This window comes from Erythrolamprus reginae, unplaced genomic scaffold, assembly GCF_031021105.1.
Source record: "Erythrolamprus reginae isolate rEryReg1 unplaced genomic scaffold, rEryReg1.hap1 scaffold_411, whole genome shotgun sequence".
Lineage (NCBI taxonomy): Eukaryota > Metazoa > Chordata > Lepidosauria > Squamata > Dipsadidae > Erythrolamprus > Erythrolamprus reginae.
Window position 1 is genome coordinate 1 of NW_027248778.1, and position 12,641 is coordinate 12,641.

General features: G+C 39.2%; 1 protein-coding gene across 1 annotated transcript; it reads left to right on the forward strand.

Annotated features, from left to right (window-relative positions):
* Window positions 1–2,863: 2,863 nt before the first annotated feature.
* Window positions 2,864–12,370, forward strand: LOC139156196 (protein Wnt-10b-like; the record flags this gene model as incomplete). Its single annotated transcript, XM_070731480.1, is given in 3 exon segments — window positions 2,864–3,203; window positions 3,205–3,261; window positions 11,912–12,370. Coding segments are annotated over 3 exon segments (856 nt in total), but the record flags the coding sequence as incomplete, so codon positions are not given.
* Window positions 12,371–12,641: the final 271 nt, after the last annotated feature.

Sequence of the window (12,641 nt, forward strand, 5' to 3'; positions counted from 1 at the left end):
TAACTAGGAATGCTCCTAATGAGTTCAACGCAACATAACTAGGAATACTCCTAATTTATTTACTTATTAGATTTGTATGCCGCCCCTCTCCGTAGACTCGGGGCGGCTCACAACATACAATAGAACAATTCACAACAAATCTAATGCATTTAAAAAACATTTAAAAACCGCATTATTAAATCAGACATACACACAGACATACCATACATAAATTGCATAGGCCCGGGGGAGGGGGGAATGCCTCAATTCCCCCATGCCTGATGGCAGAGGTGAGTTTTAAGGAGTTTATGGAAGGCAAGGAGGGTGGGGGCAGTTCTAATCTCCAGGGGGAGTTGGTTCCAGAGAGTCGGGGCCGCCACAGAGAAGGCTCTTCCCCTTGGAAACGACATTGTTTAGTCAACGGGACCCGGAGAAGGCCAACTCTGTGGGACCTAATCGGTCGCTGGGATTATGCGGCAGAAGACAGTCCTGGAGATATTCTGGTCCGATGCCATGAAGGGCTTTATAGGTCAAAACCAACACTTTGAATTGTGACCGGAAATTTATCGGCAACCAATGCAGACTGCGGAGTGTTGGTGTAACCTGGGCATACCTGGGGAAGCCCATGATTGCTCTCGCAGCTGCATTCTACACGATCTGAAGTTTCCGAACACTTTTCAAAGGTAGCCCCAGGTAGAGAGCATTACAGTAGTCAAATCTCGAGGTGAGGAGGGCATGACTGACTGTGAGCAGTGAGTCCCGGTCCAAATAGGGCTGCAACTGGTGCACCAGGCGAACTTGGGGAAACGTCCCCCTCGCTAATGAGTTCAATGCAACATAACTAGGAATACTCCTAATGAGTTCAACACAACATATTTATTTATTTATTTATTTATTTATTTACTTACTTACTTACTTACTTACTTACTTACTTACTTACTTACTTATTTATTTGATTTGTATGCCGCCCCTCTCCGTGAACATAACTAGGAATACTCCTAATGAGTTCAATGCAACATAACTAGGAATACTTCTAATGGGTTCAACACAACATAACTAGGAATACTCCTAATGTGTTCAACGCAACATAACTAGGAATACTCCTAATGAGTTCAACGCAACATAACTAGGAATACTCATGTTTTTCAACCCGATGTTCTTCAGACGTGTTGAACTGCAGCACATTACCTCTCAACCTGCCCAACAGTTGTGTCTGTGTGATTTTTACGAAATGTTGAGGTCCAACGTATCTGGAGGCATCAGCTTACAGAAGGCGATAGACAAGGGCATATTTAGGCTATGGAGTAATTTAGGAGTACAGTAATTGTTTTTTCCCAAGGGAAACCTAGGATTAGTGCATTAGTGAGGCAGGGAGATCCAGAAGTTCTTTAGGGAAGCAAGCTGTAATAACTCACCTATACGGTGAAGATAAATAGTTTTTGAGTAGATTTTCAGAGACCACCCATGGCTTTAATTCAATTTGAATTATTAGCTGTTACATATGCACACATGCTTAATTTGGTGAAAGAATGACAACCCAGCTTTCTTCAACCTTCCAAATGAGGATTATTTCAGTTTTGGATTTAGATATGAGGATGATGTAAAGTGGAGTGTCGTCCTCATTTTTAAAAAAAATTAAGGAATTGTGGTGGGATTAGGAGACATTGACCCAGCGGTGAAATTTACTTACCTTCCCTACCAGTTTGAAAGCGCACAATTTGCACTCTTTTTAACCCTCTGTGCATCTACAGAAGGCTTTGCATATGCGCAGAAGGTTAAAAAAGAAAATGGCAGTGGGTAGGCGGAGCCTCGCGCTGCCACCGCTACCAGTTTGCCTAAACCGGACCGAACTGGTAGCATTTCACCCCTGCATTAGAAAAACTATGGATTGCGCGGAAACAGATATGCTGACAATGAAATTAAACGACCGAGAAGACTCGGAATATTATAAAATTTGGAATATATTTTATGAATGGTTAGGGGATAAGAAAAACAAAACAAAACCAGAGTATATTGATGAAATAACTATAAAAGTAAAGAAACTAATTATGTCCAAAGATTAATTTTCTAAAAAATGATACTTAATAGAACAAATGATAAAATAAACAAATAATACAAATTAGATTTGTATTAATTGAATTATTTTGGAAATGATAATAGAAAGGCCGAAAAAAGGTAAACAACATTAGGTATAATATAAATAACCAAAGTAGTAATCAATATTTATTTATTTATTGATTGATTTGATTTGATTTGATTTGATTTGATTTGATTTGATTTGTATGCCACCCTTCTCCGTAGACTCGGGGCGGCTCACAACAAAATAAAACAATTTATAACAAATCTAATAATTTAAAAACATTTTAAAAACCCATTATTAAAACAGACATACACACAAGCATACCATAAATAAATTGTATAGGCCCAAGGGAGATGTCTCAATTCCCCCATGCCTGACGGCAGAAGTAGATTTTAAGGAGTTTATGAAAGGCAAGGAGGTAGGGGCAGTTCTAATCTCGGGGGGGGGGAGCAGGTTCCAGAGAGTCGGGGCCGCCATAGAGAAGGCTATTCCCCTGGGACCCTGGGAATATGTCGATAGGAATAGCCTTAAGAAAATCCTATGGGGTAAAGTGTAAATTACTGATATATTAATTAATGATGTGATGTTTTAATTATTTCTATGTGGTTTTTGTTATTGTGATGTTTTTGTCTTTTGTTTTTTTGTATAGTTTGTTTTTAAAATATATAACTTAATTTAAAAAAAAAATTTTAAAAAAGCATTTCACCCCTGCATTGACCCCTGCAGATCTTACACCTAAATGTCCAGGAGTCAACATCACCTTGAACACAAGTACTTCTTATTTAAAGGCTTCTTAGCTTGAAGTGCTAGCAAACTTTCTAACTCTTCACTGTGTCTTTCTTCTCTAGGCTTCCGGGAAAGTGCCTTTGTCTTCTCCTTGCTAGCAGCTGGTGTGACCCATGCAGTGGCAACTGCCTGCAGTCTGGGGGAACTACAAAGCTGTGGCTGTGCCAGACAAGGCACGGAGACCCAGAAACTAAAACTCAGCCAGCTGCAATCTCTGAGCCGGGGCAAGAGCCTGCCCCCTATGCAATCCTCACTGTGGGGGCAGCCTAGCCCGCAGGACACCTGGGAATGGGGTGGCTGCAGTGCAGATTTTGCATACGCCCAGAGATTTGCCCGTCATTTTTTGGACCCACGAAGGAAAACCCCGTGATGCCCATGCTCGGATGCAGCTACACAGTCATCGTGTGGGCAGAAAGGTAAGATGTGAATCTAGGCAGGGTTTTGGAGGAGGGAAGTGTTGACAGTATATGTGGCCTAATGGGTAATCATAGAGACAATATTATTATTATTATTATTATTATTATTATTATTATTATTATTATTATTATTTATTAGATTTGTATGCCGCCCCTCTCCGTAGACTCGGGGGCGGCTCACAACAATAACAAAGACAATGTAAGAACAAATCTAATAATTTAAGAGAAACACTAAAAAACCCATTATTAAAAGCAAGCATACACACAAACATACCATGTATAACTGTATAGGCCCGGGGGAGAGTCTCATTTCCCCCATGCCTGACAGCAGAGATGGGTCTTAAGAACTTTATAAAAGGCAAGGAGGGTAGGGGCAGTTCTGATCTCCGGGGGGAGCTGGTTCCAGAGGGTCGGGGCCGCCACAGAGAAGGCTCTTCTTCCTGGGTCCCACCAAACGACATTGTTTAGTCGACGGGACTGGTGGAGAAGGCCAACTCTGTGGGATTTAACCGGTCGCTGGGATTCGTGCGGCAGAAGGCAGTCCCGGAGATATTCTGGTCCAATGCCAAAGGCTTTATAGGTCATAACCAACACTTTGAATTGTGACCGGAAATTGATCGGCAACCAATGCAGACTGCATAGTGTTGGTGTAACATGAGCGTACATGGCTACAATTCTGACATAGTTGCATTACTGGGTGTTCATAACAGTTAATCTATTACTGGTATATGGTACAGTATTTAATATTCTCAGAATTTTTTTAATGTTTATTGCTAATGTGCAGTTATCATGGCCGTGGAGATGAGTTTGAGAACATAAGGTTGGTAATATTAAATGTGGCTCGACTAAATTCAGATTCTTTTCCCAAACCATGTACTGAGACACCGTAGTGTGCAAGAGAAATACATTCCAACAACCTACTCTCAAAGGAAGATGCCTGCTGTGTTTCTGCATGATTTACCATTCTAATTACGCTTGCTTCCGTTTAGGAATTCTACTGTATTTCTACAGTAGATGTAGAGATTTAGCACAATTATTTATGTTATTTATTCCCGATACAGGGAACCATTAGGGTTTTCTTCTTTTGCATGAACCTCTGATGGAGCTTGCTTCTATTAATCAGGCAGTATGATTGGAGTAGCTGAACCAACAGAATTACAATTGTTTGGGCTCCTGTAAATGAAACTTTCTCATATGAGAGAGTAAACTGTGCTTACATCCATGTAACCCTCCTGGATAATAAGACATTTGCGAGCATGTTTATAGACCTGCTTAAAACGTTGTCTACATACCCTGTTTCCCCGACAATAAAACAGCGTCTTATATTAATTTTTGCTACATCTTACTTTCAGGGGATGTCTTATTTTTTTTCATTGAAGATGAATTCACATTTATTGCTGAACAAAAAAAATGAACATTTATTATATACTGTACAGTAGTTGTCATCACAAACCAACAACCGTCAAACTGTGAATCCTATCAAGAATTTCTTACTATTATCGTACCATTATTTCCATGTACAACAATTATACTTTCTTCAAATATATGTTATATATGTTCTGTTCAGGAATGCTGTGAAACGAAACGTCTCCTACGTTTTACTTTCGGGGGATGCCTTATATTAGGCAATTCTCCGAAACCTCTTCTATGTCTTACTTTCGGGGATGACTTATTTTTGGGGAAACATGGTACATCATCATCCAAAATTGAGGCATTGTGCAAAATTCAAGGCAGGGAAAGTGGAAAATTAGTTATTTCCTAAAAACATGAATGTGGGTTTATTTGGCTTATGTCTGAGAGTTATCTTCTATTGGAGAACACTTTCCAGATGTGTTCTGATTTTCCTTATAGATGCTTTTTAAATATTGAGACTATAATGGATAGAACTTGCAAAAGCAATAAAACAGGCTTTAGAATGAATTAAACTGAGATGTGCCATTGCCTATGAGTTGGGAGGTTATGTATGAGACATGCCTCTGAGAGGGGAATTATGCTGCTTTCCTGCCACTGTTTCCCTGTAAACACTGTATTTTCAGAGTATAAGACGCACCTTAGTTTCGGGGAGGAAAACAAGGGGGAAAAATCTGCCTCTGGCTCCCATCAATTTGCCTTCCAGTAAACAGCACAGATGATATACACTGTTTGCTGTGTATTTCTCTGTGTGTGTGCCTGACCCATAGAAATAGCAAAAATTGGAACAATATACATTATAGCAAGTATATTAATGCCAGAAAATTTTCTTAAATGTAGTCAATTATCTCCTCTCAATTATTTAAATAGATCTACTCCAAACATGACTAAATCAAGGTTTAACTCAACTGTCTTATCTTAATACTAAACAGGACACTATTTAGAATTACATTGTTACACTGTTACATTTCAGATTATTCTTTTACAGATCTTTAAAATTGATGTGTCTTTCTGGAAGTACAGTTGTACCTCTACATACGAACTTAATTCGTTCCATGACCAGATTCTTAAGTAGAAAAGTTTGTAAGAAGAAGCAATTTTTCCCATAGAAATCAATGTAAAAGCAAATAATGCGTGCGATTGGGGAAACCACAGGTAGAGTGGAGGCCCTGTTTTCTCCCAGGAGATTCATAGAGAGACCCCATGGAGGCTTCTCCCTGCCTTTTCCGGTTACAGTTTCAGAGCCTCACATTTGTAAGTGGAAAATGGTTCTTGAGAAGAGGCAAAAAAATCTTAAACACCCAGTTCTTATCTAGAAAAGTTCCTAAGTTGAGGCATTCTTAGGTAGAGGTACCACTGTATAGTTATTCTCTGCTATTTAAAAGAAGATACAATACCAATGGTCCTCTTCAGATCAAGCATTTTTTTTAAAAAGCTTCTTCATTTTTTTTACTAGAACAATAAAAAAGCAATATTTAAAAATAAGTCTAATAATTTGAACATTCTGCAGACATTTATAGTTATTGACTTACCTCCTTGCATCCAATTCAGTGAAAGTTAAAAAAAATCTGTGTATCTCTCCCAGCAATTTGCTTCCTTGCAGCTAGTTTCACTATCAGTGGCCTCAAATCAGCGGAGGGTTGGGAAACTGATAATGAGTGGCTCAGCTTAACAAGCTCTTTCTATTTGCTGCAAGGAGATAAGTTGCTGGGAGGCAGAGGCCAAAGAATGGGGGTGGCTGGGTGGGGCTGCATTTGGTGTATAAGATGCCCCCAAGTTTTCACTCTCTTTTTGGGGGTAAATAAGTGCATCTTATACTCTGAAAAATATGGTAGTCCTTGGAGTCATGCTGTAGAGGAAATGTTAGGTCTCCTTGATCAACTGCTTTGGATAGTCCCCTCCTCCATTAAATTATCCAGCACCTTTACAAGTCACCAAGTAAGTGATCATTATCATGTCTTCTGGTAAAGAATTATCTTTTTTAAAAAAATAATATTTTTATTAATTTTCTTAAAATAGACAGATACACATACAAACATTAAACACAAAGTGGGGATACATTTCCCCCGCTTATCTTGAAAGTATAAATTCAAATACAGAAAAAGAATGCATAATTAGATGTATATTGAATATTTAAAAAAAAATTAACTAAATTTAAGTTAAAGTTTTTCACATTTTTACTAATATATATATAAAACCAAAATTCTTACTATGTTACTTATATATAGACTAATTCTTATATATAAACTAATTCTACCATAGTCATTAAACAATAAATTTGAACTAATGTTAGCATTAATATTACCCAAGTAAAAACAAATATAACAAATTAACTAAAAGTAAATTTATATATCTTATTTTTTCTTATCTATCCATTTATAAACATTGTTCCATGTTTCATAAAACTTAGTATCTTCTTGATCATTTAAACGTCTTGTCATCATATCCATTTCAGCGCAATCTAATACTTTTGCTATAACTTCTTCTTTGGGGATTTCTTCCCCCTTCCAATTTTGCGCATACATAATTCTAGCCGCAGTTAATATGTGTATAATTAAATATAAAATTTCTTTCTTGTAAGTCTGATTGGTAATTCCTAATAAATAAAATTCCGGGGTGTTTTCTATATCCTGCTTTACTATTTCTTTTATTATTTTCTCTATCATCTTCCAATATATTTTAGCTTTACCACATGTCCACCATTGATGGTAGTAGGTTCCTATTTCTTTCTTGCATTTCCAACACAATGGAGAGGTTTTAGGGAACATTTTTGCTATCCTATTTGGAGGGAGGTGCCACCTGTAGATCATTTTAATTTGATTTTCTTTTAATGATACTGACTTGGTCATTTTCCAATTATTAATCCAGACTTTCTCCCATGTATCAATATCTATTTCCTTATCAATGTTTCTGCACCATCTTATCATATTGTCTTTTAGAGTCAATTCTATATTTTTGTGTGCAATGAGAAATTTATATATTTTCCCTATTGTTTTTGTTTGGTTAAGAGTAATTAAATTGCTTAACAAATTTTTACTTTTATTAAAAATATAGAGTGTTTTATCCTTCTGGTATCTGGATCGAATCTGGGCATACTGCCACCAATCTATTGTTATCCCTTCCTCTTGTAATTTAATTCTAGATTTTAATTTCATTTGGTCATTTAATAAATCTTTATATCTTATAAATTTTTTTTTATCTTTTATAGACTTTGGGTGTATTATTGCTTCTAAGGGGGCAAGCCATTCTGGAATATTTAGAAAGTGATTTTTCCTTATATCTTTCCAAACTTCTAATAAATATTTCCTTAATGTATGTCTTTTAAAATATGACTGGTTTTTCTCCTTGTCGTACCATATGAAGGCATGCCATCCAAGCATAAGATCATACCCTTCTAAATTTAATATTCTTTTGTTTTCTAGAGTTATCCAATCTCTAATCCATGTTAAGGCAGCCGCCTGGTAATATAATTTCCAATTTGGGAGACCAAATCCTCCTCTTTCTTTAATATCTTCTAAACAATTTATTTTTATCCTTGCTTTTTTCCCTTGCCATAAAATTTTTTTAACTATATTTGTTAAAGTTTTGAAAAAAATACCCCCTGGATTTATTGGAATTACCTGGAAAAGAAATAAAATTTTAGGTAAAATATTCATCTTAATTGTTGCCACTCTTCCTAAATCTTCTGGTAAAGAATTATCTCGGGTTCATTATTTACTATGTGAAGGAGTGCTTTCTGCGATCTGTTTTAAATTTTCTCATCCACCTTGTAGAATGGCATTTGTAGTATTTTGAGACATGGTGAAAACCTTTTCATTATGCCATGAATGTTTTTATTCATCTATTACAGTGGTTCCCAACCTAGGGGTCGGGACCCCTTTGGGGGTCAAATGACGGTTTTACAGAGGTCGCCTAAAACCCTGGGAAAAGACAAATCTCCCATGGTGTTAGGAACTAAAGCTTCTATTCTGGTACCTTGGAACATATTTTTACACTCCGACCAATCAGGTTTTTACAATGGGGATGTCCCTCTGACCTTCCTGCCAATCAGCTTAAAGCTCTGTTGGCGAGAATTGGCGCCAAACGTGTGGTTGGGGGTCACCACAGCATGAGGAACTGTATTAAGGGGTCACAGCATTAGAAAGGTTGAGAACCGTTGATCTATTAGATCCCTCTCCTCAAGCCCCCAAGCTAAGAGTTTTGAAGACTAGGTTTTGTCCTCATAAGGAAGATGTTTGAATTTGGGTCCTCCTCTTAACATATTCCCCCCCCAGCTCTGTTAGATAATCCCACTCCAAATGTGCATGTATTATTGTTGCTGTTGTTGTTGTTATTGTTATTGTTATTGTTGTTATTATTATTATTATTATTATTATTATTATTATTATTATTATTATTTAGACTTCTATGCCGCCCTTCTCAAACAACTATAAATATTCATTTATATAGGGTTATGATAGGGTTAGCATTTTTATTCTGTCTCTTTCCTAATTGAAATCCGTCTTTACTATATTGAGTAGTCAACCTTTTCACTGAGCTACTCTTTACAATCCCAAAATCATTTTCTTGGTTGGTTAAAGATGGCTCAAAGCCCATCAGCATAAATGTGAAATTAGAGGACTTTGTTTCAAAATGTATCACTTAACACTCAAATTGAATTCCATTTGCTGTTTGGCTGACCATTTGCCCAGCTTAAAGAGATCCCTCTGGAGCTCATCACAATCCCGCCTAGTTTTTACCTCCTAGAATATTTCAGCGTCATCCATAAACTCAGCCAGCTCATTGCTTATTTCTTAAGATTATGAATATCCTTGTGGGATTCCACTTCTTTCCTCTTAGAAAATTACCCTTTTAATCCTATTTGGGAGATTTTTTTTTTTTAAAGTTCATTTTAAAGGACATATACTGTACTCTTATCCACTGATGTTAAGTTTACTTTGACAGTTTTGAAAAGGAAACCTCTTAAAGATTTTTCTTTAAAAAAAAAAATCCTGGTATATTGTGTGGACAGAGTCAGTTGTAGTTGGTACTCTCAAAACCTCTAAGGTTAGAGAGGCAGGTGGCAAACATGTCTACATGAAAGCTATATATTGCAAGTGCAGGTAGCCCTCAACTTACAACAGTTTGTTTAGTGACTGTTCAAAGTTACAACAGCACTGAAAAAAAGTGACTTATGACCGTTTTTCACACTTATGACTGTTTGGAGCATGATCAAAATTTATCTGCTTGGCAACCAGTTCATATTTGTGTCATGTGATCACCTTTTGCAACCTTCTGACAAGCAAAGTCAATTGAGAAGCCAGATTCACTTAACAAACGGGTTACTACGGTAACTTAACAACTGCAATGATTCACTTAACAATTGTGGCAAGAAAGGTCATAAAATGGAACAAGACTTACTTAAGAAACATCTTACTTAGCAACATAAATTTTGGTCCCAATTGTGATTGTAATTTGAAGACCACCTATACTCTCTAACAGCTACCAGATCAGGCATTAAGCAATCATGTGCGTTGTACATGAATAGGTTATAGTATATATTCACAAACAAACCAAGAATTTTAGGTGCCAAAATGCACTCAAAAATTGGATTCAGTTTCTCTGCAGATGGACTTATCCATGAACATATTGTATGCACCACTACCAATCGTATATATTCAAAAAAATAAAGGGAACATTTAAACGACACAATATAACTCCAAGTAAATCAAACTTCTGTGAAATCAAATTGTCCACTTAGGAAGCAACACTGATTGACAATCAATTTCACATGATGTCAGCACCTTCCAACTTATTTGGCTGATGCTTTCTTAGCTCTCTTATATAAGTGCATGGCTAAATTATGGATTGGCGTGATTTAAAAAAAAAAGAAATATATGCTGGCTTTGGATTCTCATCGATACTGTATTTTTCGGTGTATAAGACGCACCTTAGTTTTGGGGGGGGGGGCAAATGGGGGAGGGGAAAATCTACCTACCAGGTATTCATCTGGCTAGCATCCTTAGTCTGGTCAGCTTCAGCACATCATTTTATCGCCTGGTTGGGACTGGAAAAAAAAACCTTTGTCGGAGGAAATAGCAATGAACACAATCTTGCAAAGACTTAAGCCTGGGGAAAAACTTTGGAGTAGCAATGAAAAAATCCTGCAAGCTGGGAAGATTGTTAGTACCTAGTTAGGCTGAAAAAACCCTTTTGGAGGGAATAGCAATGAAAACAAGCCAGCAAAGACTTAGGGCTGGGGAAAAAAATTTGGAGTAGCAATGAAAACAAGCCTGCAAGAAGGGAAGATCGTTAGCACCTCCTTAGGGGTGAAAAAACATTTTTCGTAGAGGATAGTAATAAAAACAAGGCTGCAAAGTCTTATGGCTGGGGGGGGGGGAATTCTGAGTAGCAATGAAAAATCCTGCAAGCCAGGAAGATTGTTAGCACCTCATTAGGACTGGCGGGGGGGAAAGCTTCGAAAAAGCTACATTCGGAGTATAAGACTCACCCAAACTCTTTTGGGGCGGGAAAGGTGCGTCTTATACAGTGGTACCTCAAGATACGAACCCCTCGACTTACGAACAACCCGAGATACGAACACGGGGTTCAGAAAATTTTTGCCTCTTCTTATGAACTTTTTTCGTCTTACGAACGCCAAATCCGAACTTCCGGGTTCGGCATTCGGGAGGCTGCTGGGAAGCCCCCCGGCTGTTTTAAAAGGTGACAGCCGGGGGACGGGGCTTCCCAGCAGCCTCCTGAATGCCGAACCCAGAAGTTCGGCAAAAGTTTGGGGTTCGGGAGGCTGCTGGGAAGCCCCGTAGCCCGGCTGTCACCTTTTAAAACAGCCGGGGGGCTTCTCGGTGGCCTCCCGAACGCCGAACCCGGAAGTTCGCGTTTGGCGTTCGGCGTTCGGGAGGCCGCTGAGAAGCCTCCAGGCTGTTTTAAAAGGTGACAGCCGGGCGGCAGCGGTTTTTTGCAGGTTTTTTTTCCCCCTGCACGTATTAATTGACTTTACATTGTTTCCTATGGGAAACTGTTTCGTCTTACGAACCTTTCGTCTTACGAACCTCCTCCGGGAACCAGTTAGGTTCGTAAGACGAGGTATGACTGTATTCCCCAAAATATGGTACATTTCAATCAGCACCTCTGCTCCCTTTCCACAGGCAGTGTGAGTTTCATCTCCTTGGTGGGATCAAAAGAAGCAGGGGATTTCCACCTTTTCCTGCAGCTAACCTTCCCTTCTGATCTCTCTTGACAGGTGGTGTCAGAGCTGAGCAAGCGCAGATGTAAATGTCACGGCCCTTCTGGGAGCTGCCAGTTTCGGACATGTTGGCTAGCAGCCCCTGATTTCCGCCACGTGGGCTCCATCTTACGGGATCGGATGGACCACGCCGCACTCTCGCGGCTGGACAACAGAAACTCGGGAGCCTTCTGGCCACAACTCCCCAGCTCCCACTGGGCCAAGCACCTCATCTTCTACGAATCCTCCCCCGATTTCTGCGAGCCGGATCCGAGCCTAGGTTCCTCCGGCACCCACGGCCGCCCTTGCGTCAAGAGCAGCCCACAGCCAGATGGCTGTGGCAGCCTGTGCTGTGGGCGCGGCCACAACATGCTGCAGGAGGTGCGAGCTCAGCGTTGCCAGTGCCGTTTCCATTGGTGCTGCCATGTCCAGTGTGAGGAGTGTCCTTCCACAGAGTGGGTTAGTGTCTGCAAATGAACAGGGAAGGCCCTAACCCCTCCCACCGTTCTCCAGCCAGCCATGTGACAAGTGCCTGCTTGCAATATCAGCCATAGTGATCAAAAGGCGAGTTTGGGGCTGCTGACCTGCTTTCAGTGGATCCCTTGCTCATACCTGATCCTTCCAAGGGAAGACTTGCTTCCAATAGAGCATCAAGGAAGAATTCCTCAAAGAGATTCTCTTTTTTCTTCTTCTCTTGACCGCCAGCTTGGTCCTATCTCAGTTTATTGCAAACTGCCCTGTATGATTT